Raw genomic sequence first — 27,998 nt, forward strand, 5'->3', positions numbered from 1 at the left:
GCCCCAGATAACCTTTACTGATGATTTCCAGTCACTGCTGTGCTTCAGCTAAGCCCCCCATTTTCTCTCTGTCCAAAATGCTCTTGCTGTCCTTTCTTGAGTTCCTACCCAGACTCCAAGGCTCCCCACTAGTGTCCCATGACCTCCAGGAGCCTTTCCTGATCTTTTGGGCAAGCAGCGATCTGTCTCCCCCATGTCTTGTGGCCCAGCCAGGTCCAGACCACCGTCATCTCCCCCACGCTCACTCCTTCACGACTAGGGCCGGACATCCATTTTTGTCTCCTCGCCAGCACAGAGCCCAGGCCTTGCCCCCAGTAGGTGCCTGCTGAACAAAAGGATTGAGAATATATGTTAACTGTAGTCCTCAGTCAGCTCTAGTCAAAAAGCAAGTGCTGTCATGCTCACTCTCCATGACCCTATTGGGGGTTTCTTAGGGATACTAGAGTGGTCGGTCATTTCCTTCTCCAGGGTATTTTACAGGTGAGGAAACTGAGGCAATCAGGGCTAAGTGACATGTCCAGGAAGTGTCAGGATTTGAACTCGGAGAGTCTAGTCTTCCTTATTCCAGTCCTGGAGCTCTATCCACTGATCCACCTAGCCAGCCGCCTTCTGTACTTCAAGGATTCTCCAGTTTGAGGAGACTATTTTTCTGGGCAGCTAAGTGACACAGTGAACAGAACACTGGGCCTAGAGTCATCGTCCTGAGTTCAAATCCAGGCTTAGACACTTATTTTCTGTGTAACTCTGGACAAGTCACTTAACCCCGATTGCCTCATTTCCCCTTCTGTAAAATTACCTAAAGAAGGAAACAGCAAAACCACTTCAAGTATTTTAGCCAAGAAAACTCCAAATGGGGTCATGAAAAACAACTAAACAAGATACTTCAAAATTCCTTCTTGAGAGGTTCCTAATCTTCCTGGGCTAACTTTGCAAAATGTGGGCAGTTAGATGGCCCAGTGATGTGTGCTGGGCCTCTTGTGAGGAACACGAGTTCAAATCCAGCCTTAGACACTTATTAGCTGTGTGACCCTGGCCAAGTCATGTAACCCTGTTTGCCTCAGTTTCCTCATCTGTAAAATTAGTTAGAGAAGGAAACGGCAAAACCACTCCAGTATCTTTGCCAAGAAAACCCCCAATGGGATCAAGAAAAGTTGGACAAATCTGGCAGCCGCTCAAAAACAATAGATTTCTTTTCTTTCTCATTTTTTTAAACTTTTTGATCTGATTTTTCTTGTGCAGCAAGATAATTGTATAAATATGTATGCCTATCTTGGATTTAACATATTTTTTACCATGTTTAACTCATGTTTAACATATATTGGATTACACGCCATCTAGGAGAAGGGATGGGGGGAAGAAGGGAAAATTGGAACACAAGGTTTTTCAAGGGTCAGTGTTGAAAAAATTATCCTTGCATATGTTTTGAAAATAAAAAACTTCAATAAAAAATAAAATTTCAAATTTCAAAAATTAAAAAAAATAAAAACAACAATAGCACACAAAATTTGATATGAGAGACCTTCTGATTGAGTGTCTGCCCATTGGGAGAGGTGCTGTAGTCCACACTCTTGCACTCTCTGTGGAGTTTCTACAGCACTGGAGGCTTGAAAAGAAAGACTGTATGTTTAGAAGAATTGCACATATTAACCTATATTGGATTACTTGCTGTCCAAGGGAGAGAGGATGTGGAGAGGGGGGGAAAAAATTTTGGAACCCAAAATTTTGTAAGGGTAAATGTTAAAAATTATCTTTGCATGTATTTTGAAAAATAAAAAACTATTATAAAAAAGTGGAAGGGAAAGAAAAGAAAATTCTAAATTGATTTTTTTTTAATAAATAATTTTTTTTTCAATTTACAAAAATTCACCTGGTTCTTATTGAAAAAGAAAGAAAAACCATTGCTGAATAGTCGAGCAAAATAAATTCCCACATTGGTCACATCCAAAAAAAATTTGAGTCTGTACCCAAGTCCATGAAAGAAAGAAAAGAAAGACTGTCAGATGTCTCCATAGCAGAAGTAGGTGAGGGGAGAGAAAAGAGAGAGAGAAAGAGAGAAACCGCAAGAAAGCTTGGTGAGAGCTTTTTGAAGCCGGTGAGTTAGCCCTGGGCTAATGGGCTGGATGGTAGGTGTGGCTCAGTGACTGGATAAGAGTTCAAATGGTGGGTCAGGAAGGGGATGGGATACTAGTGTGCTGACCAAGAAAGTGAGTTACCAGAAAGGGATGGTTTCAGAGACACCTGAAGACTTACATGAACTGATGCAGAACAAAACGAGCCCAACTGGGAGAATCATTTATATCATGACAAAATAAACAACTTTGAACCCTGAGAAAGGCTATAACCAATCCTGATTCCTGGGGATTCATGATGAATCCTACCAGCCACCTCCTGAGAGAGGAATAATGGACTCAGGTGTAGACAAATATTTTTTTAGATATGATATTGTGCGAATTTGTTTTGCTTGATTATGAACAAGGGTTTTTCTTTTTCTTTTTTTCTTTTTCTATTTCTTTTTTTCTTTTGCTGACTCATTTAGGGTTAAGTGTTTTGTCCATGGTCATTCCTTTTTCAGTAAGAGGCAGGGAAAGAGGTGAATTTTTGTAAATGGAAAAAATATCATTTTAAAAAAGATCAGGTTAGAAACCATGTAAAAAAGATAGAATATACAAGCTCTAGCATTCTTCTTAGGCTTTAAATTTTTCTGGATCCTTGAATCCTCAGCCCCAAAGTCACCAGAAATACACAGTATTCTCTTCCTTCTTTGATTAAAAAGGGAAGGGGAGCTGATGAGGGAGTATCACTTCCAACACCAGCAGTACGTGATTAAACTGTGTTCTCTCTCCCAATGTACTAGAGACATGGAGTGGATAGAATGAGGAATTGACTCACAGACTCCCTCGGAGGCATGGGAGGTGGCTATCCAGGTATCAGTGCCAAAAACATTTGCTGTTTCATCTGATTCCTTGTTATTATTCCTCGCCATAACCCGTCTTTCCTCTCAGGGATGCGTCATAGAAAGACAGAAGGACAGAAAGGTAGAGAGCACAGGTTATTCCGAGAGCTCAGAGTTCTGGGGGCCGAGAACCACAGTCTGGGGAGCTGGTCTCCATCTTGCCCAACTGTTCAGGGAACAGTGAAAGTAGGTCTTTGTTCCTGGAGAGCAGCCAGAAGTGGAAGATACTGGGGGTGAGAAGGGTGGGGAGACACCATTGCAAGGCAGATATGACTGACAGCAAAAAGACTAGGCTTGGCCAGGGACAACCAGTAATCATACTCCAGATATGTTGCCCATGTAATGCCTGTGGATAGGAGCCCCTTGGCTACTGGGAGCTTAGACCATGGAAATCACTGTATATTATTCATTGTTTTCTGACGAATTCCTTCCCCTTACCTCCTTGGCGAGGAGGACGCAATAGCCAAGGAGGAGAAAAGGGACTCAAGAACTGATCTTTTCCATCCCAAAGACAGCAGTCTACAATAACCAGGATCCTATTTCTTTACGTGTTTATTTGTATTTTTAAGCTCAACTATTTTATTGTGGTTGTCAGACTTCCTAAAGCCTTTGGGGGGTTTTCTTGACAAAAATATGGAAGGGATTTGCTGTTTTCTCCTCCTGCTCATTTTTACAGAGGAGGAAACAGAGCCAAATAGGATTAAGTGACTTGCTCAGATCACACTAGTAAGCCGATATCTGAGATCATGCCTCTTTAATATGATCTGTGTCAAGACAGCTAGATGGTACACTGGGTAGAGTCAGGAGGCCCTAAATTCAAATCTGGCCTTAAGCATTTACTACACACTAGCTGGGTAACTCCGGGCAAATTGCTTAACCCCAGTTGTCTAACAAAAAAGAAAGAAAAAGAAAACATATAGTCTGTGTCCAAGTTCTGGTGTGTGTATGAGGCTGGAGAGTGGAAAGAGACAGTGAACCCTAAAAGAGACATTTCTCCTTAGCTTAATGGGGGTCGGGACTGATCTGATGAAAGTGCATTTTCTATTCTAAATAATTTTCTAGAATATAGATATATCCACTCTTGACCATATCATATTTTCTAAATAGCTTTTTTGACTCCAGTGTGAGAATAGCTATAGGGAAATGAGCTATAATAACATTGTGTTGGACCCAAATTAAAATCAGCGACTCTCAAGGTAAAAATAAAATTGGAAAAAAAGGATTTATTATGATCTTGAAAGAAAGGGCAACTCTCAACAGACAAGGTGTCAGTAGAGGAATGCAAAGCACAAGATTATATAGACCCTGAATGCAGAAACCCCCATGAGCCCCCACCCCACCCCTACCCCTGACCTTTTCTCCCAATGTCTGGGGGAGTTCAGGCTTACACTCTAAATGTAAATCTATCTCAGAAACAAAAGGCAAATAAACTCTTAATTCAGTTTTCCCTGGAGAACTGTAATACAAGCAGATATTCTTGGATGAGAGAATTCTGTTACCTGAATTCCCAAAGCCATCATTGCCCTTAAATGCTAATTAAGAGATGGAGGAAACCGAAGGGGAAATGTTCATCCAAGACAATCAAACACCTGCAGCTTTTCGCTATAGCTCAACTTGTTATTGCAGAGTCTCATGTCACAATTAGGGCATAGTTCAGGGTCACATTCCCAGAGGTCTTCCCTCAGTTTATCCCATTCAAAATCATGTCAGGAGGGGGAAAAAGAGCATTTATTTTATATCTATTGTACACCAGGCACTGTGCTAAGAGCTTTACAAGTATCCTCTCATTCTATCCTCACAACCCTATGATATCCCCATATTCCTTAGTTTGGGAAACTGAGGCAGACAGAGGTAGCTAGGGTCATATAGCTAGGAAGTGTCTGAGTCTGCATTTGAATTCAAGTCTTCCTAACTCCAGACCCAGCCCTTTATCCCCTGTACCATCTCTATGTAAGGAAATGGCTGGTACAAATTTCACCTGAAGGCAAAGACTTTGGCACTTCATAAGGACGCAGCTGTTGCTTCTAGCTTTGTCTCCTGAGTTCGAAAGCTTTTGCTAATGTAATGTCCTTATGGATTCCTGAGCTAAGCAAAGCCCAAACAAGGCCCTCCCAGACCTTTATGGAGACCCTCCCCCCCAACACTGCCCTCTATTACATAGAGGGATTTGAGGGGCTGATTCTAAACTCCAAAGGCATAATCCCCTGTTGGGAGCCCAGTAGCTTCCCCTGCCAAGTGGTATTGTTCTAAGAAGCACCTCCCACTGGGCCATGGCACAGATTCAGGAATCTCCCAAATCTCAAACTCAGGAGGTTTCGCTAGGGCTGGAAACTTCCATTTCTCAGGATGGCTGCTCATGACTTAGATTCAAAGAAGAAAATACAAAATACAAGGTCCTAGGGATTGGATGTCAGTCTCAAGTTCACCGACAAAAGAGCTCATTTCCAAGTCTTATAGTAAGAGCTGTTGGAAGGTTGGCAGGTGTGGGCAAAGAAATTCTCTCCTTCTTTTGCTGAGAGTTCAAGTAAGTTCAGGTTAGATATGGATCCCAAGCCAAAGGACAGGGAGGCATTCCTTTTTTTTTTTTTTTTTATACTTTTTTATTGATGTTCTGTTTCTTGTTGTTCAGTCATGTCTTTTCCTTCTCTAGATCATTTTATAGATGAAGAAACTGAGGTAAACAGAGTAAAGTGACTTGTTCAGGATCACACAGCTAGTAAGTGTCTGAGGCTGGATTGAAACTCATGGAGTTTTCTTAAGTCCAGATCTGATACTCTATCCACTCTATCTACTCCACCTCCTGGAACTTTCGTATATCACCATAGTTATCCCAAAATATCCCTTCCCCTCTCATTCCCAAAAAACAATCCTATATGACAAATAATATTTTTTTAGAAGGGAAAAAAAATCAATCCAATTGATCAATATATTGAAAAAGCCTGAAAACATGTATAAAACCTTTGGACCTCTCATCTACACGAAGGCGTACATTGGGGGGGTCTTATATGTCTTCAAGTCCTACTTGCTCTTCATAATTTTGTTACTCCACTTTTGGTTTTCAGAGTGAGTTCTTTCCCTTTACACTGTTGTAGTAACTGCAGATTGTTTTCTTGGCTCTGCTTAACTTGCTTGAGGCAGAACTTCAATAGTTCTTATAAGCTTTTCCTGATTCAAATGCCACTCAGCTTAAACACAACCCCTCCCACCCCCAACCTCCCAAAAGTTCAGCAAGGAGCTCTAGATCACCCAAGGCCTTTTGCAAAGGGCCATAAGCTCATGGAGTCCATTGGAAGAGACCAAAGCACATGCACATTTCCTCGTCCAGCAGATCAGGGACCGATTTTCCCAGAATGTCCACATTCCATTGTCAATCTACTTCATCCATATAGTCAGTCTTGCTTTCACTTTGAAATCAGGTAGATGTGATCTGGTCTAATCCTTTGAAATGGGACATTTTATGGGGGCCCATGGGCTGCAGTTTTGAAAGGGCAGTGACTCAGACTCAATATCTGACTATAGCTGGAATCTGAGTACAATTTTCAAGGGACAGATTAAGGTAGACTAAAGATACATTTAGAACAGAAAATTCAATTAAATTCTATAACACTAAGCACCTGCTACATGAAATAATATATTGTGTTAGGTGCTGGAGATATAAAGAAAAAAATGGAACTATCCCTTTCTTCAAGGTACTTTCCTTCTATTGATCAGGTATACCACATGTATACAACTACATATGTAAGGAATAAATGGGATGAGAATAATCTAGGCAAATTACTCCAGGAACAAGTGAAGAGGGAAAGCATTTGTTCCTGGACTGAGCCTTGAAAACAAAGGAAAGGAGGAGAAATTTGAAAGGTAAAGATTTACTCCTTCCCTCGTTGGCCCAAGATGGGGAGGTGGGCTATAGTCAGCTGTCATCTATTTCCTGGCCACTGGAGGAGGATCTGAAATCATCACCCACATAGTTCAAGTCCCCAGCTCTGAAGGTACTAGTTCATAATCCTTGGCTACAATGAGTACAAGAGGGAATCAAATAAGATAATATTTGTAAAGCACTTTGAATAGTACCTGACACACAGTAAGTGCTTAATAAATGTTTGTTCCCTTTTTTTCCCTCCCTTTTTAAGATCTCTCCTCAGCCTCTCCCAAGTTCCCCCAGAAGATTTCTCTGAGGGACAGAGTAAAAGGAAAGAGAGAATAGAATAAGCAGGGGGGAAATAGTTAGCAATTGAAAATGTGAAAAGAACTTCAAAGCAAGTTTATCTGATGAGGGCCTCATTTCTCAAATGCATGGGAAACTGAGTCAAACTTATAAATTAAAAAAAAAAGAGCCATTGCCCAATTGATAAATGGTCAAAAGATATGATGTGTGCCCAAAGAATTATAAAATCATGCATCTCCTAATCACTACTAGTCATGAATCCCAAAAGAGATTTTAAAAAATAAATAAAAAGAACATATATATATATAATATTTATAGCAACTCTTTTCTCAGGGCAAAGAATTGGAAATTGAGGGGATGTCCCTCAGTGGAAGAATGGCTAAATACTTTGTATGGCATTATGAGGGAATATTATTGTTCTATAAGAAATGGTGGGCAGGATACCATTAGAAAAATCCGGAAAGTCCTCTATGAGCTCAAGCAAAATGAAATGTACTGTGTATGTAGTAATAGCTACTACATGGGATGTTCAGCTGTGAATGACTTTGCTATTCTCAGCAATACAATGATACAAGACTACTCTTTAGGATTTATGATGAAAAATGCTACCCACACCCAAAGAAAAACTGATTGTGTACAAATTGAAACATGATTTTTTTAACCTTTTTTCTTGAGTTTTTTTTTTTTTTTTTTTTTTTTTTTTTTTTGAGGGAGAGTTGGGGTAGAAGCTTTATGTTTTTTTTTTTTTTCCAACATGACTTTTTTGGAAATGTTCTACACAATTTCACATGGGTCTTCTCATGGGGGTGGGGAAAAGGAAGAGGGAGAATCTGAAAACTCAAACATTTAAAAACAAATGTAAAAAAATTGTTTTACATGTAACTGGGGAAAGTAAAATATTTAAAAAGAAAATAAAAGAAAGAACTGAAGTGGAAGGAAGGAAACAGAGAAAGAAAAAAAAGAAGACAAAAGAAAGAGAAAAAAGGGAGAAAAAGAAAGAAAAGAGAAAGGGAGAGAGGAAGGAAGAGAGAAAGAACAAACAAAAGGAAAGAAGGAAGGAAGGAAGGAAGGAAGGAAGGAAGGAAGGAAGGAAGGAAGGAACGAAGGAAGGAAGGAACGAAGGAAGGAAGGAAGGAAGGAAGAAAACATTGATGGGAGCAGAGAACTCTTCACTGATCCATTTAGCACTCTATGCTCCAACCAAACTAACCTACTTCACAGGATCATGGATTTAGAGCTCAAGGGAGAATAGACTCCACTGAATTTCCTAATCTTCTCATTTTATATATGTGGAAAGTGAGGTACAACATGGTTGTTATTTGCCCACAGTCACAGAGGAGGTAAGCATCTGAGGCGGGATTTGGACTGGAGTTTTCCTGACTCCAAGTTCATCTCCTACCTTCAATACAACCATTATTCAATGTTTCATTTCCCACCTCCTTGACAATGCACAGGCTGTTTGTTCCTCATTCCTGGAATGCTCTCCCTCTTTACCTTCAACTAACAGAATCCCTTTTATTGTTTTTGTTCAGTCATTTCAGGCACGTGCAACTCTTCATGCCCCTATTTGGGGTTTTCTTGGAAAAGATATTGAAGTTGTTTGCCATTTCCTTCTCCAGGTCATTTCACAGATGAGGAAACGAAAGCAAAAAGGGTTAAATGAGTTGCCCAATAAGAGTCTGGGGTCAGATTTGAACTCGGGAAGATGTCTTCCTGATTCCAGATTTGACACTCCATCCACTGCACCATTTAGCTGCCCCCAGAGATTCCCTAGTTTTCTTCAAAACACAACTCAGAAACTATCTCCTACACTAGGCTAATCCTGATCACCTCAAATATTGGTCCTCTTCTCCCTCATTTTATTCATATTTTGCACATATATATGTGTACTTATTGGGTTTTTTCCCCAGAATGTAAACTCCCTGAGGACAGACTGATCTGATCTTGACTCTCTCTCTCTCTGGCAGCTAATCTGGCATAGAATTTGTCACAATCCATGTTTGTTGACTCACAATTCCCATGTCCACAAACTTTCAAAAAAATGCTTTCCTTTGAAGTAAGGAAGGGGAGGATTTTTTAGTCCCATTTTACAGGTCTGGACATTGAGGTTCAAGAAAGAAAGCTTCTGTAATTGCTCCATCACATTGCCAGACTCAGCTAGGACTCTAACTTAGATGATGAAAATCAGGGGAATTCTAAGAGAGGAGACGTGTATAATATTTAATTCAAGGGAGTCGGACTAGATGATGTTTACAGCATTTCCTACTCAGCATTCAAAATCCTAAAACCCTAAGCCTTTTACAAATATTATCTCATGTGAATTGCACAGCCCTGAAAAGGTTGTTGTTTTTCGTTCATTTTTTTTTGTTAAACATGCTAAAAATATATGTTAAGTCCAATATATGTATATATATTTGTACAATTATCTTGCTGCCCAAGAAAAATCAAATCAAAAAGGAAAAAATGAGAAAGAAAATAAAATGGAAGCAAACCACAATAAACAAGAGTGAACATTCTATGTTGTGAACCACATTCAGTTCCCACAGTCCTCTCTCTGGGTGTAGATGGCTTTTTTCATCACAATAAAAATTGGAACTGGTCTGAAAAGAGCCACGTCCATCAGAATTGTTCATTGTATAATCTTCTTGTTGCTGTGTACAATGATCAGGATCCTGGTTCTGCTCACTTCACTTAGCATCAGTTCACACAAGTCTCTCCAGCCCTCTCCGAAATCATCCTGTTGGCTGATTCTTACAGAAAATAATATTCTGTAACATTCCTATACCATAACTTATTCAGCCATTCTCCAATTGATGGGCATCCACTCAGTTTCCAGTTTCTGGCCACTACAAAAAGGGCTGCCACAAACATTCGTGCACATACAGGTCCCTTTCCCTCCTTTAAGATCTCTTTGGGATATAAGCCCAGTAGTAGCACTGCTGAATCAAAGGGTATGCACAATGTGATAACTTTTTGAGCATAATTCCAGATTGCTCTCCAGAATGGCTGGATCTGTTCACAATTCCACCAACAATGTATCAGTGTCCCAGTTTTCCCATATCCCCTCCAACATTCATCATTATCTTTTCCTGTCATCTTACCCAATCTGACAGGTGTGTAGTGGTATCTCAGAGTTGTCTGTGATTTGGAGATACCTTTTCATATGACCACAAATAGTTTTAATTCATCTGAAAATTGTCTGTTCATATCCTTTGTATGGCCTTCATTCTTTTTTTTTAATTTAATAGCCTTTTATTTACAGGATATATACATGGGTAACTTTACAGCATTAACAATTGCCAAACCTCTTGTTCCAATTTTTCACCTCGTTCCAATTTTTCACCTCTTACCCCCCCCACCCCCTCCCCTAAATGGCAGGATGACCAGTAGATGTTAAATATATTAAAATATAACTTAGATACACAATAAGTATACATGACCAAAACATTATTTTGCTGTACAAAAAGAATCAGACTCTGAATTATTGTACAATTAGCTTGTGAAGGAAATCAAAAATGCAGGTGGGCATAAATATAGGGATTGGGAATTCAATGTAATGGTTTTTAGTCATCTCCCAGAGTTCTTTTTCTGGGTATAGCTAGTTCAGTTCATTACTGCTCCATTAGAAATGATTTGGTTGATCTCGTTGCTGAGGATGATGGCCTTCATTCTTAACGAGGATCAGAATGATACCACTATGTTGCGGTCAATGGATAGTATGTCAGGCTGTAATTCATCAGCCCAGTATGGGTTCTAAGGCTCTGGACAGGTCAGGCATAAATAGTCTGGACGACCATTTGGGAGGGAGATATCTCTAAATTTGTGCATCTCACATTTCTTCTGAGCCACTGCCATTCCACTTTCATGCGCGTACATCCTACCAGTGATCCTGAACCACTGTCTCCCACGTCACATCATTGATTCCAAAGTTCTTCAGAGAGACCTTCAGAGTGTCCTTTTTTTGTTGACCTCTCTGTGAGCATTTGTCTTGGGTGAATTCTCTGTAAAAATAATCTTTTCAGCAAATGTGCATTTGGCATGGGAACACTATGGCCAGCCCATTGGAGGTGAGCTCTCTGCAATAGAGTCAGAAGGCTTGGCAGTTTTGTTTGAGAAAGAACTCGGTGTTCAGTACCTTATCTCACCAGGTGATCTTGAGAATCTTCCTAGGACAATTCAAATGGAAATGACTCAGTTTCCTGGCATGGGGCTGGTAACACTACCCGGGTTACACAGACATACAACAATGAGGTTAATGGATCTGTAAACCTTCAGATTGGTAGGGAGCCTACCCACTTCTTCTCTCCCAAACATTTTTTCCAGGACTTCCACACACTGAACTAGCTCTAGCCATATGTGCCTCAACCTCATCATCAGAAAATGCGTAGTGGGTGCAAGTATTATCCCCATTCGACAGATGAGAAAATTAAGTCTCACATAATTGAATTGGGACTTGAAACCAGAGCTTCTGTCCTCCAAAATGGGAAGGCTACCGTTCTAACTCTGAAACAGCTGAACCTAATTAGACCTGGAGCTGGAAGCACTTTAAACAGCCAATCTTATATTTGTGGAAACAGAAACCTAACAAGACACCTCATGGACTTCTCAAACTCCACATGGATATGATGATCCTTTCCCTCTTCCTAATTTTCTGATTATAAAGTAGGCTACCACCCACCTCTTAGGTGTACCAGAGTACTATCACCCCAAATATTAGTCTTCTCCTCCCCCAAATTATTTTCTCTATATGTGTATGTGTGTGTACTTGTTTTTTTCCCAATAGAATATAAACTCCCTGAGGGCAAACTGATCTTGACTTTCTCTAGCATTAGCCCGGCACAGAATTTGGCACAATACATGTCTGTTGAATTGGATAACAGCTCTATGTCCATAAGCTTTCAACAGAATGCTTTTCTCACAATAGACCTTTGAAGGAGGTGTAAGGGGAGGATGTTTAGTCTTATTCCTCCAATCTCACACCCTCTTCACTAGTTGTCAAATTTTATTCTTTCTACTTTATAACATCTCTCCAAAGCCCCCTTGTACCCTCTGATCCTGCCCTGACCCTGGTGCAGGCCCTCATTACCTGGACGTTTGAGCTTGACCATACTGCCCTCCTCCCATAAATTTCAGTGGCTCCCTATTACCTACAAGATCAATTATAAATTCATCAATTTGGCTTTTAACGCCTTTTCTAACTGGGCTTCTTACCTTTCCAGTCTTATTTCTTATAAATTTACTCTCCCCTCTCTCTATTACTTCCTCATGCTCTGCCATCCAGTGACCATGATGCCCTAGCCATTCTTCCCAGGCTTTCTCCAATCTGCAGACTCCAGGCATTTGCATTTGCCATTCTCCATGCTAGTAAGAGCAGGGACTTTTGGTTCTTTATTTTACTGGGGCTTAGCACAGTCCCTCGCACATAATGCTTAATAGAGGCTTGTTAACTGAGTTGAAATGTAATCTATCAGTTCTTTCAACTTTCCATTCCACACTGGATACTCTTTTCACTACATCTTCCTCTCTTCAGAGTCAGGTACAGAAACTCATTCACTATCTATTAGTGGGAACAACTAGGTGAAGTGGATAGAGCACTAAACCTAGAGTTCTAATCCAAGTTTCATTATTAGTTGTGTGACCCTGGGCAAGTCACATAACCCTAATTGTTCACTAATATATATATGTATGTATGTAGATATAGAATCAGACTCAGGAGAGGAAAACGATCAAATATTACATCTCATAGCCTATAGAATGTTCTGATCATTTAGAATGTGGACCACTATTTCCTTGCTCTCATTAGTTTAGGAAACTAACAGCCTACAGCAGTTAATGAGCTTGATTCCGTGCTGCACTCACACTCTTTTCAGTCTCCCCTCCTCACAGCCATCCCCACCCCTACCCCCATCCCCACAAAGATGCTGACATCTGAAATTCAGACAAACAATGAAACAATTAGCTTTGGGAACAGGATCATAAACACAAGCATGATTCACGGATTGGGGAGTCTGCTAATTGCTCTTCCCTGCCCAGATGCAAGTCAGGAAAGAGAAAAAAAGGAAGAGGAATCCTTTGGTTTTCACTTACCTCCGACTGTTTTATGATTGAAAGTCTATTAATAGCCCCTTGCTGGAGAAGGGTTCTCTCTGGTAATTAAGACAGGGCCCCTAACCACAATTGGAGTTGGTCAAGTAAACATCATTATCTCCACTTTACATTTTCTTATCCTTCTGAAGCTCCAGAGACTGATATGGTCACAGATGAGCAGAAGAACTGGATTCAAATCCCACCATGGACTAGCCATGTCCTTCTGGGGAAGTCACCAAACTAGCATATCCCTGTCATAAAATCCCGGATTTAGGGATGGAAAGGACCTTGAATGTCATCAGATCACAGGAGGAGAGATTTGGAGCTGGAAGGGACCTCAAGGGCCATCTACTTCAACCCCTCCTCTCCCATTTTGTAGTTGGGGAAACTGAGGCTCACAGGGATTAATTGATTTAGACAAATCTTACAAGTAGTAAATGGCAGAGTCAGAATGCCTCAGGCACTTCCTAGAACCTAGTGACTAGGACTAAAACAGGTTCTAATCTGCCTCAATCTGCTGATCTGTCTAGGTAAACTGAGCTCCCAAACCTGAAATTTCCATGCATACATAGAAATTATTTTACAGATATAATTACAGATTATTCCTATACTAACATACACATGAGAAATGTGGCACTCAGAGACGTCAAGTGACTTGCCCAATGTCCCACAGCTAAAAAGGACCATCACTTCAGGGCTCTTTCCACTATAAAAGACAACACAAAATAGAAGGTGACAATTTCACAAAAGAGGAATAAACCTGATTGAGTGGATCCTAAATCAAGAGACTTTGGTCACAGTTTCCCTGCTACCGGACCAATCTGCAAAGCAGCCCTCCAGAGACCAGCTTGAGTGGAGCTAAAACACTGTGGCCTTTGTGCTGATGGATCATCTGGCCAGTTTCTGCCAGGCCACCCTGCAGGTTTACCAGCCACTGCTCCATTTTTGAGAATTGTATTGCTTCTGAAAACGATGGACTCAAAAACTGTTCTATTGTTCTGCTCAATATCTTGCTCAACTTTCTTCCTCCCTTTCTTCCTTCTTTTCTTCCTCTCTCCCTTCTCTCCTTCCTTGATTTCTCCTCTACCTTCCATTCCCTCCCTTCCTCTCCTTCTCTTTCCCTTTCTCCTCTCCTTCTCTCCTTTCCTTCCCTTCTCCCTCCCCCTTTCTCCTTCTTTCCTCTCCCCCTTTCTCCTTCTTCTTTCCTCTCCCCCTTTCTCCTTCTCCTTCCCTTTCCCCTCCTCTTTTTTCTTCCCTTCCTCCTGCCTCCCTCCCTTTCTTTCTTTTTTCCTCCTTTCCCCCTTCCTTTCTTCTTTCCTTCACTCCTTTCCTAACTCACAGCAGTGGCTCTGAAATCCAAAAACACAGGTTTAAATCCCTTCTCTTATATGACCTTGGACAAGTCACCTCTCTGGATCTCAATTTCCTTTTCTGCAAAAAGAAGAGATCAGACTAGATGACCCCTGAGGTCCCTTCTAGGTCTGGATCCATGAGCCTGAGATTGTTTATCATTCATCTGTGCAATGAGGGAGTTGGACTAGAATATCTGAAGTCCTTCCAAGTTCACTATCTGAGAAGCTTGTCACAGAGATATACAGGATATTTAGTAAATCACATTTATCATCCTAATGAGATATTCCAAGAGCTAAATTGTTAGTGAATATGTTTTTGGATTGGAAGTAGAATGATAATACACCCACACACATAGGGGAGAGGGGAAAAAAAAGGGAGGGGAAAAGTACGAGGAGATGGGGAGGAGAGGGGAGAGAAGAAAGAAGAGAGAAGAGGAGGGAAAACAGAAGAAGGGGGATAGGAAATGGGGAAAGAGAGAGGGGAGAGGAAAGAGAGGAGAAAGAAAGAGTAGGGTGAGAAAAGGGAAAAGAAGGGAAAGTAGAGAAAGGAAGGGGGAAGAAGGGAGGAGGGGAAAGGGGAGGACAAAGGAGAAAGAACAAAGGAGAGGAGAAAGAGAAAAGGACCCAATGAATTTAAATCTGACCTCAATTATTAGCTGTGTGATCCTATCAAGTCACTTATTCCAACTGCCTCCAAAAGTGTAAAGAAATCCTTAGACTAAAAAGTTTGAAATCCGTTGGACAAAAGAAATCATGGAAAACTTCGTGGAAAAGGCAGCATTTGGGCTAGAGTTTGGGTCAGGGCTGGTCTTTTAGGAACAATAAATAAGGTTCCTTTCATTGTAGAACGAGTGCATTCAAAGTCACAAATTGCTCACTCGAACCGGTGGTCTATCTCCTGGAAGCTCAAGACTCCAAAAGGAATGGGAGCAGAGAGAGCTTTAACCAAAACAGGGCAATGTCCACCCTTCAAATCAGTTCTACCCACCTGCCCCTCCTTACTCGTTTCAATCCCAAAGCCCCGCCTTCCAATGCCAACTACTCTGGTATTGAAAGTTTCACTATTTTGCACAAAAAATAAAAAAGAAAAATCTAGAAGGAAGCAAAGAAAATCTGGATAGCTTTGAAAACAATATGTAGTATTTATTATACGTTTTCTTAAAATAGTAATGTACTGTTTTATATTGAATCCTCTCGTATTCTGTTATTTACATGGATAAGTTCTTTTTACTTTTCTCATTTTTGTATTTAAATTTAAAATGAATGAAACATTTACCAAAAAAAAAAAAAAAAAATGAAATAATGAAAACTCCAAATCGGCTAATACCCATCTTTCCAGGTTAATTTCACATTTCTCCTCTCATGCACACTTCTGTTCCAGCCAGTGATCTTATTTGCCCTTTCTTTTACACAAACTTTCATCTCTCATTTCCATACCCTTCCCACAGGCTGTTCCCTCAAAGGTAGCCTCTCTTTTCACCTTCTCTTCACGGAATCCCTCTCTCCAAGTATTTAGCATTCAACATACAGTAGATGCTTAATAAATGCTTATTGCCTGATTTAATTCACCTGCCCATGAGGCCTTTCCAGATTTCCCCACTTGTCAGTAGCTCCCTTCATGAAATTATTTGTGTGGGTGTCTGTGTGTGCACGCACGTGGTGTGTTCATATTATTTCTAGCTAGTAGAATGGAGCCTCTTTGAGGAAAGTAGCTTTTATTTTCAATTTTGTATATTTTAAAACATATATTAAAACAAACAAAAAAGTTACTTCCCCTCTCTCCCCCTTCCAGTGTTGAGGGGAATGGGAGGAAGAGAAAACCGATTTTTGTTCATTGAAAAAAAATTATCTTTATGCCTCTAATACCTAGGCAGTATCCAGTCCTAGGCAGCTGTCAGTTTGTGGGACATTTTATGTGGTAGGGGTGGTGATTTTGTATCCTAGGTTTCCCAGGTGAGGAAACTCAAACCGGTACAAAGCAGATTACTCGGTGTTTCGCCACTTAGTCTGGGTGAATGGCCCAGAGCATAGACCTGTTCAAGGTCACACAGCCAGAGGATGTCAGAGACCGGATTTATGGGGAGGCGGGTTCCACTTACCTCCACCACCCAGCTCATAATCAGACGGAATTGAATTAAAAGATAAAAATAAAGAACAGCTCCCGCCTTCAAGGAAAAGTCTTTAGTTAAAAGAATCTTCAGTGAAAAGACCAAACCATGGGGACTTTGCACCTTCCCTGAGGGGAAGGAGGAAAGCTGGTGGAGATGAAGGTGGTGGGAAATGAGACTTTCATTAGTGGGATCTAGGGAATCGGGCTTTTCAAAAACAGGCCTGATAGCCGGAGACAATAGAAGGGACAGGGTGAGCAGCGTGTAGGAAGAAGGCTCCTTGGATAGAGAAATGGCTCCTTAAGTGGGATTCAAGGGCTCTCCAAGGTCCTAGGATCACTCAGCGGAAGAAGGACCCGAGACATTTGCCCTCATTTGAGGAGACAGCCTTCAAAGCTGGAAGGAAACGGGGCAGGCGGGAATGAGACTGAGGAGGGAGAATACTTAGATTGATGGTGCCCCACAGACAGCCAGCTCGTTGGGGTCCCGGGAAACATGAATTCCATGTACAGCGGATCCCAAAATGGGCTTTCAGCGTACCTAACGTCTCCGATTCTACCGATCCCTCCTTCCTTTTCCCAAGTTGGGGTCAAGGTCTGGAATACAGGATGGGGAGGGGAAAGAATGAAGAAAAAGGAAGAGAGGAAAGATCATGGGAAAGGACAGGAGAGGAGCAGAGAAGGGCACCAGGCTGCCCTACAAAGTTTCGAGGAAGGAGATGGGGGGAGGGTCACGCGGACGCCCTCATCTCGGATCCCAGCTGCCAAGGAAGGAGCTCTCCTGAAGCTCAGTCACCGCTTTGGGAAGACCAAGGTGGGCAGGCCCGGCCGCTTTCCTCACCCCTCACCTTCTAGTTGCCATCGTCCCTCCGCAAAGGCTATCTGGACCTTGGACTCTCTAGACCTCCTGGGAATTAGAACCGTTAGGGACTTTTCGGGATCATCCCGGTCCCCTCCCCTTCTCCGCCCTCTGCATTTTACAGCGGAGAAGGCGAGGCGCGGAGATTCCCAGATTAGCCTAAGGTCACCTAGGGAGATAGTAGCCCAGCGGGGTCCCGGACTGCGGAGGCAGACCTCGCTCCCGGGCCGCTCGGCCGTTAAGTTGCCTTATCTGCAAGTCCCCTAATCTGCAAGGTGAGGGGGCTGGACCAGATGCTATCTCAGACCTCCCAGGTCTGGCGTTTGATCTTCCCGTTCCACCACTCGGACTCAAGGTCCTTGCTAGCTCGGACGATGCAAGTTTCCGAGTTTACCCGCCCCTCGCCACAAACTCGCTCTCTCCACTGTTTTTTCTGAATGTCTCCATCCCGCCGGCGCCCCGAGACGGCCCCTTTAATTCCTAGATCTGCCCAGACCTGACCTATCCGAGAGTGGAATCCCTGGGCCGGCCCGAAGGAGAGTCCGAAATCAGGTGGGAAGGGGTAAGCTCCTCGGCCAATCGCGGGCCGGCCCGGCCGAGCAGTGACGCACATGCAAAGCCAGTGGAGTCCTCTCCGCCCAATGACAGCCTGGAGGGCGGGGGTGGGGTGGGGCGGGGGCGGGGGGGCGGATGAACGACAGCTCTACGGACCAATGGACTGGCGGGGGACAGCCTATATGAGCCGGTCCCAGCACACCTTCCTCGGCTTTCTGGCCGGTGCACGCCGTCGGTAGCGTGGGTCGTCGGGGCCGGAGCCCGCAGAGCCGCCGTCCTCCTCCCAACACCCGCCTGCTTCCCTCCCCCCTGCTCTCCTCTTCACTCCGGGTTCTGGCCGTCTAGGCTCCGGGGTCTGGCTAGAGATGCCGTCGGAGAGCGGGGCCGCGAGTCCGGACGCGGCAGCGGTGGCGGCGGCTGCAGCGGCGCCCCCGGCCCTGGTCCCCCCCGCCGCTGCCCCTACCTTCAGACGAGATGGCCCGAGTCCCGAGGGCTCCTCCGGGGCCGCACGACTGCGCTTCAGCCGGCTGAACTGGACACAGGTGCAGAGGCTGGACGCTCTTCTGGGCGAGGAGGTCCCCATCCACGGACGCGGCAACTTTCCCACGCTGACGGTACAGCCGCTCCAGATCGTGCAGGTGAGTGCGGGCCCAGGGCCGGCTTAGCCGATCCTCCCTCCCCCGACGCGTTTTTGCAGCCGGGAAGGATGGGGTGCTGAAAACCCGCGCCCCCGCCCCAAGCGCTTTCGGGTTAGAGGGGCTCTGCAGAAGAGTAGAGTAGAACTTAAGCAAACTTTAGCACGCGATCTTGGAACATGGACTGAGGGAGCTCGGCACCTCCGGATGTCCGAACTGGGAGCGACCTTAGAACATGGAACATTAGACCCGAGCACCACGGCATGTTAGCCCTGGAAGGACCTTAGAAATTGTCGGCTTAATTTCGCAGACAACAAAAGTGAGCCTCCCTTTTCTCCCTACTTGGGCATCTGGGAAGAAATGGGGTGTGGGCTGTGCGCCGGGTCTTGCCCCCTCTGAGCCTTGGGAAGCCGGCTGGTGCGAGTTGTGTGGCTGAAACTGTCCCTGAAAAGTGACGCTCCGTGATGGTGCTGGAACAGTCCCGAAGCTGGGGAGGGGCAGTGATGGCTCTGGCAATAAAGAGGGTGTTCCTGCAACAAAATTAAGCTCCCTTCCTTCCCCAGTCCCGCCCCTCCCCCTCACCGTGGGGTGAGCGCTCACCCAGACCAGAAATCGGGCTGATTCTCATCCACCCACCCCCACCCTAAACTGGAGGTCCCTTCTGCCCTTTGCTCAGTCAGGCTAACTGGCTGGGGGCTGGAATCCACCAACAGAGATATGTGCTGAGATGGTGAAACCCGTGGCTGGCGCTGGGCCAGGGGCTGCACACGCCCAGCAGACAGCATGCTGGTGGGGGAGGAGGAGGGAATGATCCAGCCTAGCTGCCTCCCTGGAAGGGCCTTAGCCAGGTCTTGTTTCTTCTTTCCTTCTCTCACCTCTGCCCCCTACTTCCCCCTCCCCACTCCATGCCTTTCGGCAGAAGGTGGACTTCTATTGCATGGGTAGGGTCTTTTCGAGGAGGACAGGCAGTCCTCTTGCAACTTAAGCTACCCTGGAACAGTCCATAGCTGCACTGATTCCCCTCCCACCTAAGCACCCAAGCTTGGGCTTCTAGAACTAAGGGGAAAGTCCCCATCTTAAACAGGAAAATCCAGCCTGGATTCCTACTGACATCTTGGAACAGTAACTGCCCAGGTAGCAGCCATCTGGCCAGGTGAGCCAGGCCACTCCCTGGCTTCAGCTGCTACCTCAACTGCCCAGGGTGTGCCTCTTGCCCCCTCCCGAACCATTAGGATACTTATTTGCTGCTTTAAGAATTGGTGCCAGAAAGGTAGCCCAGAGCCAGGCTGATAAGCCCCTCCTCCCCCCCATTGGCTCCCTGCTCCTCCCAATTCCCAGGGATTCCCTGAATCCCTGGGATTCAGTCCAGTTCTTCCATCTCAAGACCTGGAATTCTGGAGATTCCATGTCAGAAATTGGACCCAGTTCAGGAGGGTAAAAATGCTTGCATAGAAGCAAGAAATAAGACTCTTAGGTTGCAAATGAGAAGTCCTGGTTCCAGCAACAACTCTGTGTGATCTTGGGAGAGTCCCCTGCCCTCTTAAGTTTTCATTTCTGTGAAGGAGGGGAGTTTTCAAACATAGAATTGCTAAGAATGCAGTTCAAGATTATATGACCTACAGTTAACAGTTGATTTAAATTGATTTAATCAAGTTAAAATTGATTTAGGAGGAATCTATTTCAGGCTGAGTGCCAAAATAAATAAGATGAAGCATTTGAACTGGTAGATGCTCTCAGAATCACAATGTTAGCAGACCGGAAAAGGACTTTATATAGAGGTAGTCCAACCTGAATACAGGAATGGGAAAATGACATACTCAAGGTCATAAGAGTTAAGAAATATAACCAGGCCTTGTGATTTTAAATTTGAGATTTTCTTTCCTTCCCCCCTTTACTTTTTAGATATTAATTTTGTTGCTTTCCCCTTTTCTGTCCCCTTACCTCCTACCCTATAACAAATAATGCAGAATCCAGGCAAACCTATCCATGTGTGGACACTGACTTCAAGCGTCCTGTTAATCTCCCCCACCTCCCATAACTAATTTTATTCACAATAAGATGTGCCCATATGCCCCGAAGATCTTGGCACTGTGCTCATGCCCATCACCTTAGGTTGCTAGCCCTGCCTGCTTGCCAGTCCTCGGGGGCTAGTTTGGTCACATCTGCCAGGGGCTCAGCTGTAGGTAAGCTCTGACAGCAACGTCCAAGGCTCTCTGGGTCAGATGGATGCTCTCAGGCAGCTGGAACCCATGGAGGTTGTGACCAAGTATGGCAACTTGGGGATGATGAAGGGACTGGAGACCATACCATATAAGGAGGTCCTGAAGGAACTGAGGATGTTTAATTTAGAGAAGAGAGGGCTTAGAAGGAATGCCATAGCTCCCTTCTAATAGGCAGGGGACTGACCCTCATGTGGAATAAAAATCAGATTGGTTCAAGTGGCAAAATGAGGGAATGATTAAAGGTGTGGCAAGGTGGACCCAAGTTCTTATATAAGCACTTGTAACAAATCGTTGGTATAGTTGTTTGTCCTTCATTCTCTAGGAGGGCCATAACATGTAGTGAGTTGGATTTTTTAAGGCAAGTCACCTACCTTATTTTCCCCTCCAGAGCCCTCTTGAGTCCAATGGCAAATAGAGATGACCCTGGATGCAATAGGAGAACTGGGTCTTTTTAAACTTAAGGTCTTTAACAGCTCTGTTTAACTGAAGCAACACCCATTAAGGCTAGGTAAGAATTGAGGCAAAAAAAAAAATAATAACCCTAGAGAGATCCTTGGGATTTCTGGCTAAAACAACTATACAAAAATTGACATTTAGCACTTACTATGTGCTAGAGGTCCCTCCAAGTGAAGTGGGCAGTCTCGAGGACGGGGGATGAATTCCCCTTCTAACAAGTACTGGAATCACTCGGGATTAGCTTAAATGACTTCTAAGGTCCCTTTAAGTTCTGGAATCCTGCTTCTGAGGCTTTTAAAATGAGAAGGGATGTCATTTTTCAGATGTAGCAGCATGAGCACCGAATACCAGCACAGCCTGTGGTGTTCACTGAGAGGAGCTTATCTCTTTACTCCTCCACCCCTCTGTCCAAGCTGGCCCACTTCTGTACCTGCACCCTGCAGAGGAAGGGGGGGGCCTTTGGCACCCAGCAAGAGAGGCTGCCCCCTCAAATTGGGGCAGAACTAAGCTCCTCAGAGGCACTCTTGGGTGTGTCTGGTATCTGAGGTGTCACACCTGGGAGACAACAGCTCTAGGCCGGCTGACACAGCGGGCCCCAAAGCCCTGACGCTGGAGGATTTAACAAGAGTACAGCCACCTCCTCACCCAGCCAGATGCCCCAGCCCTGGGGTGGGTGGAGAGGTTGGAGGGGGAGACAGATCGGCATCTTGGGACAAGTCAGCTTGGGTGCCAGCCTATAGGTGGCTTTGGTTGTCCCTTAGTGAAAGGAAAAATAGCGTGAGAACTGTCACGCTCCCAACTTCTGAAGGGAGTTCGCCTGTACTAGCATTGTAGAGTCATTGGAAAGGGCAGTGAACCTACAGACAGGGGTCTTGTTCACTTATTGAGTCACCTTGACCTCCTCATTTGCAGAGGAAAGCCCAGTCTTGGCTGAACCCTCTTGTCTTACCCAAATGGCTTCCTGGCCTTCACTGGCCCGTTGAGATGTTGCTTCGATTAGCGCTCACGTGTGGGATTAGTGCTCACATGTGGGATTAGCGCTCACGTGTGGGCCGGTCACTTCCCTTTCAGATGGAGACACTCCTTTTTTCTGCCAAAATGCTTTGTCCCTTGGCGTCCTTGATCCTCCCAATCCTGCTCTTTGGGAAGGAAAGCATACTGGGTACCCCTTTCTAGCAGATGAAGAAATTGAGGCTCATGGGTGACTTACTAAGATCAATAACGAATCCACGATTAAAGCCCCAGGCCAACTGGTTTCCATTCTTGTCCATATTTCATTTTCCTCATGGCATTCACCCCATACCTAGTAGGCTCAAGGAGTGGGATCTCCCGTCTACTTTCTCCCCCGAAGCTATAGTCGTCCTAGACATTTTCATTGCCATTTTCCTACCCAGACATCAGGAGTGATGACACTGGAGCATATGGGCATGAGACCAACATGGTGATGACCAAGGAATCTCCACTGAGGCAAGGAGGGAAGGGTTCCTTTCTTACCCAGAAGCCAGAGGGGAGCCACTTGGCTCCGATGATTCACCCAACTAGTTTTTTGGGGGAAACAATGTAGTTTAAAGAAAAGTACTGACACCAGAGGAGCAACAGGTTTGTGTCTTAGGTCCGCCACTTCCTAGCTGGGCGAGTCTGGGCAAGTGACTTAATCTCTTTGGGTACACAAACCCTGTCTGTAAAATGAACCAGGGGATCTTCTAAGCAAGCTTCCTTCCAGTTTTTAAACCATGGCCACCCCTTTCAGGTGGTCCTGAGTCTCTCCCGTCTCCACTACTCTGTCCCACCCTTCCAATCCCATCTGTGGCTCCCATCCCCTCCCCTTTCCAGTAAGTCTTCCTTGCCCGTCTCCACCCAGCTTGCTTTGCTTGATTACTTCATGTCTCCTAGGCATTTTTATGCTTTTTATCTACACCCCTCAGAATTGGGGAAGGAAGCCATGCAGGATCAGCTGACTTAGCACCAAGCTGGCATTGCAGAAGAACTGGGGGGGTCTAGGAGCATTAGATCTTTTTTTTGCATGATCTCCACTTAAGGACCATTGCTAGGCTGTCCCAAACCCTTGTCCAGAGGCTCAATTGAATTCTTCTTGGGGCCAAACTCCTTTCTGTTCTTTGCCCAGAGAAGCAGCCATTGGGAGGCTATGGCCCTATGCAGAGAAGGGGACCACAGTGGATCCCAGATTCTTGTTGAGCAAACTTTGATAACCATAGTGCTGGATAATGGATAGCCAAACTAGCTTGGAACTAGAAGGGTCTAGATTTTCATTCCTTCCTCTCAGGTGCCCTTGGCAACGTTCTAAGATTCTTAAAATGCAGAGGAGGTACCAGCCTGCACTGGTAAGAGCAAATTAGTTATATATACTAATGAAATCTCGGGTCTAGTCTCTGTCCTAATAAGAGAAACGGGTAATTGCTGACACTGATAGAATAATTACCACAAGGTTTGTAAAGACCTTCAAATATTTTCTCATTTAAATCTCAACTCTGGGAAGATTATCCCCATCTTACAAATGAGGAAACTGAGGCAGACAAAGGTCAAGCGTTTTGTCCAAGTTTCCACAGTTAGTGTTTGGGGGCTAAATTTGAACTCGTTCCTGAATCAATGCTACTTGGGCTGCTTCTTGCTAGACTGGATATGTTTGTAAAATATAAGTAAGTTTGTTTAAACTTGGTGCTTGCTTAACTCAGTGCTGGTACATAGTAGCAAGTTTGTTGTTCCGTTGTTTTTTTAGTCATGTCCGACTCTTTATAACCCTGCTTGGGATTTTCTTGGCAGAGATACTGGAAGGGTTTGCCATTTTTTCCAACTCATTTTACAGATGAGGAAACGGAGGCAAATGGGGTGAAGTGATTTATCCGGGGTCACCCAGCTAGTAAGTTGGGAAGATAAGTCTTGCCAACCCCAGGCCCTGCACTCTCCACTATGGCACCTAGCCTCCTCAAGGTGCTTTATTTAACAAAGGCACATGGATTCTCTATACTGTCCACCAGTGCAGGGCACAGTTAAGGGGTGATAGGTTCCTCCCATGTGAGGAGGGAACTTGTAGTCACTAGCTGGAAGAAGAGAAGGTTCAGGGGAATCCTGCTTTCAAGTCTCTGAAGGGCTGCCATGGTGGGGCTGAGACTTTTGTTTGGTCTCAGATAAGTGAAACAAGGAGCAAACAGACTTGGCACATCGGAGAACTTGGAGTCCCGAAGACTGGGATCATTTCAGTAGGTAGTGGCTACCCCTCTGGAGCACTTTGGGGCCAAAGGTAAGGAGCCACTACTTGGATATTCTGGAGAGAGCCTTTCCTCTTGGGGATGGGATGGACTCCATGACATCTGGTTGGTCCAGTCCTCTGACTCAGAAATGCCTTGGATTCTTCGCCTTACTGAAAATGCCGTCAAAGAGGCTGGGTCCGATTCGCTGCCGGCAGCCGGAGGAGCCGAGCCTTGGAACCAGGAACCCCGAGCCCTGCCATTTAGTGGCTATTAGCCCGAGCACCAGTCGTCATCTGCAAAATGGATATGTTTTCATTCCTTACATTCCAAGGTTTTGTGAAGAAAAGCCTTTTATATAACTAAGAATTACTGGTGCTGAATAAGGACTGACTCGACACCTTATGGGAATGCTTTATACATAGGATTTTGCTTCATCCTCACTACAATCTGGGGGGACAGGGCTCTTGGACCCATTTTCCAGAAAGGGAAATGGAGCCCCAGGCAAGGTCTAGCCAGGGGTGATTGGCTGTGAGGCAAGATTCCAATTTTTCCTTGCTGAACCCCGGCAAAGTTCAGGGTCCTCGTGGTCTAAGCTGCTTTATGGCCAGTGGATAGAAGAGACTCCAAGTATCACCTGTGCTGCACATTTATCCCCATTTACCCTCCGACCTTTCCCTGCCAAGTAGTGCCCCCCAAGCAGCTGGTGTTGGTTCTGAGGACCCTCCTCCCTCCCCCAGTCCTGTGCCCTCCCCCAGGCGGTTCTGTTCCTGCTCTCACTCTCTGTCCTCCCCAGGTGGTCCGGAGCCGCCTGGAGCAGTTGAAGGTCCCCGTGCACAGCGTCCGTCTCAACGGCTCCGCCGCCAGCCACGTCCTGCACCAAGATAACGGCCTGGGCTACAAGGACGTGGACCTCATCTTCCGCGTGGACCTCCAGGACGAGGCCGCCTTCCAGCTGGTGCGGGACGTGGTTCTGGACTGCCTCCTGGATCTGCTCCCGGCCTGCGTGAACCGGACCAAGATCACGCCGCAGACACTGACCGAGGCCTATGTGCAGAAGCTGGTCAAGGTGTGCACGGACACCGACCGCTGGAGCCTCATCTCCCTCTCCAACAACAGTGGCAAGAACGTGGAGCTGAAGTTCGTGGACCGCCTGAGGCGCCAGTTTGAATTCAGCGTAGACTCTTTCCAGATCATCCTGGACTCGATGCTCTTATACAGCCAGTGCTCGTCTACCCCCATGTCGCAGGCCTTCCACCCCTCGGTGATGGGCGAGAGCCTGTACGGGGACTTCGAGGAGGCGCTGGAGCACCTGAGGCTCCGGCTGATTGCCACCCACAATCCGGAGGAGATCCGGGGCGGGGGCCTGCTGAAGTACTGCCACCTGCTGGTGCGCGGCTTCCAGCCCTGCCCGGGCACCGACACCCAGGCGCTGCAGCGCTACATGTGCTCGCGCTTCTTCATCGACTTCCCGGACTTGGGGGAGCAGCGGCGCAAACTGGAGCGCTACCTGCAGGCGCACTTCGGCGGGGGCACCGGGCCCGCCTCCTATGCCTGCTTGGTGACCCTGCACCGCGTGGTGAACGAGAGCACCGTCTGCCTCATGGGCCACGAGCGCCGCCAGACGCTGGACCTCATTGCCATGCTGGCCTTGCGGGTGCTGGCCGAGCAGGGCCTCGTGGGCTGCACCGCCCTGGCCTGGCACTACCCGCCCGCCTCCTACCCCCACGGCGACGGGACCGCCCCTACCCTCAACTACTACGTGGCCCCCCTGCAGCCTCTGCTGGCCTGCACCCACTCCTCCTACCCCACCTGGCTGCCTTGCAGCTGAGCTGAGGGGGAGGCGGGGGGCCCCGTCCTCACCCGGGACCTGCGCCAGCGGGGGAACGCGTCCCCAGCCGCGCCAGGCCTGACTCTGTTAGACTTACCGATTTGCTGTTGGGTTGAGGGTGGGGATGTGGGTTGGGGTGTCTAAGGGCTTGTTAATAATCGAGTCCAGCCTAGAGGGGGACAGGGCCACGGCCTTGGGATGGAGGGAGCCGTTCACAGGACTCCATTCCTCCCATCGTGGCAGAAAACCTCCAGGAGAACAAATTGCAGGCTCTGAAGGGGCCACTTCCCTCCACGGGTGGATTCTGTGGGGGGAACAGCAAGAGGCTGTCCAGGGCCCAGCCTGAGGAACAAGGGGGTGGGGGAGGGAATTTTCAGTGAAAGAGCCTGGATTTCTAAGCTCCCCCGGGTCATCCTCCTGATCGACCTTGAAGACCCCTCACTGCTGAGGGCCCAGGTGGGCCAAGACTAGCCTGGAAAGGAAAAAACTGACATATGTGGGGACAGGGAGCCATGGGGAGCTGCCCCAGCAGCCTGGATTTCCTCTTCCCCCAACATTCCCCTCTATGAAGACCTGGCCTCAGGAAAACTGGATAGAGATGGTGAGCTTGGGAGGAAGGGGTTATTTATAGGCTGGGACAGATGGGGGCAGCTGGGTACCTCAGTGCCAGATCCGGACTCGGGAGTCTGGTCTCAGGAAGTTTCCTAGCTGTGTGATCCTGCACACGTCACTTCATCCTCTGCCTGCCTTCTGTAGAATGAGCAGGATGACATACCAACCCAAACCCAGGGGGATCCAGACACCTTGGAAACTACTCACCTGGAAACTACTCAACTTGGTCAGCCCCATCCCCGCCCCTCCTTGGGGAGGGGGCCATTCCTGAGTCAGCATTTTTGATTGTTTTTGTTCACTGGTGGGGAAAGGGAGGGGTGCTTGGATAAGGAGCCTGACTTGCCTTGCCCCACCCCACCCTAGCTACTCCAAATCTCCCTGTGAACTCCAAATGTTTTACTCCCCAGCAGAGTTAGGTCTTAGATTGTAAAGATTTCTGCCTTTGAGTGGTTTGTTTGGAGCTATAGGGGATGGTATGCAGAGTGATTGGCAGGGAGGTGGGGGGAGTCTTCCTTTTCATCCCCCTCCCTCCCAGATTTGAATTGTTTTCTCCAGACTGGTAGGCGTGACTTCTTCCTTGAAGTAGAAGGGGCTATGAAGGTCCCAATTTATTCCTTAGAAGCCCAAACACTCGCCACTCCTGAAGGGAAGAGGGTGGGCCTGGTAAGTGACCCTGGGATAGGACATCAGGCCAATTGGACCCTGAGAGAGGGTGGAGCTGGGAAGGTGCCAACTAACTCTGGATATACCCCTTCCTTCCCTCAGGAGCCCAACTCCCCAACCTCTGGGTGCTAGGTGTTTTTGAGGGGGGAGATCATTAAGGAAGGAGGGAATCTGGAGTTCCAGCTTAGAACTGTCTGAGGGGTCTCAGGTGTGGGAGGGAGAGACGGCAGGACTACTGAACCCACGAACCTCTCATGAAATAAATTAATAAAGTTTCTATTTTCTCTATCTGGAA

The 27,998-nt window shown here is 45.9% G+C and overlaps 1 protein-coding gene across 1 annotated transcript; it reads left to right on the forward strand.

Annotated features, from left to right (window-relative positions):
• Positions 1-18,221: 18,221 nt before the first annotated feature.
• On the forward strand, positions 18,222-27,991 carry TENT5B (terminal nucleotidyltransferase 5B). Its single transcript, XM_031962502.1, is given in 5 exon segments — positions 18,222-18,282; positions 18,285-18,320; positions 18,323-18,379; positions 18,382-18,716; positions 25,394-27,991. Coding segments are annotated over 5 exon segments (1,509 nt in total). The 5' UTR covers positions 18,222-18,236; the 3' UTR covers positions 26,429-27,991.
• The last annotated feature ends 7 nt before the right edge of the window (positions 27,992-27,998 follow it).

This window comes from Sarcophilus harrisii, chromosome 3, assembly GCF_902635505.1.
Source record: "Sarcophilus harrisii chromosome 3, mSarHar1.11, whole genome shotgun sequence".
NCBI lineage: Eukaryota > Metazoa > Chordata > Mammalia > Dasyuromorphia > Dasyuridae > Sarcophilus > Sarcophilus harrisii.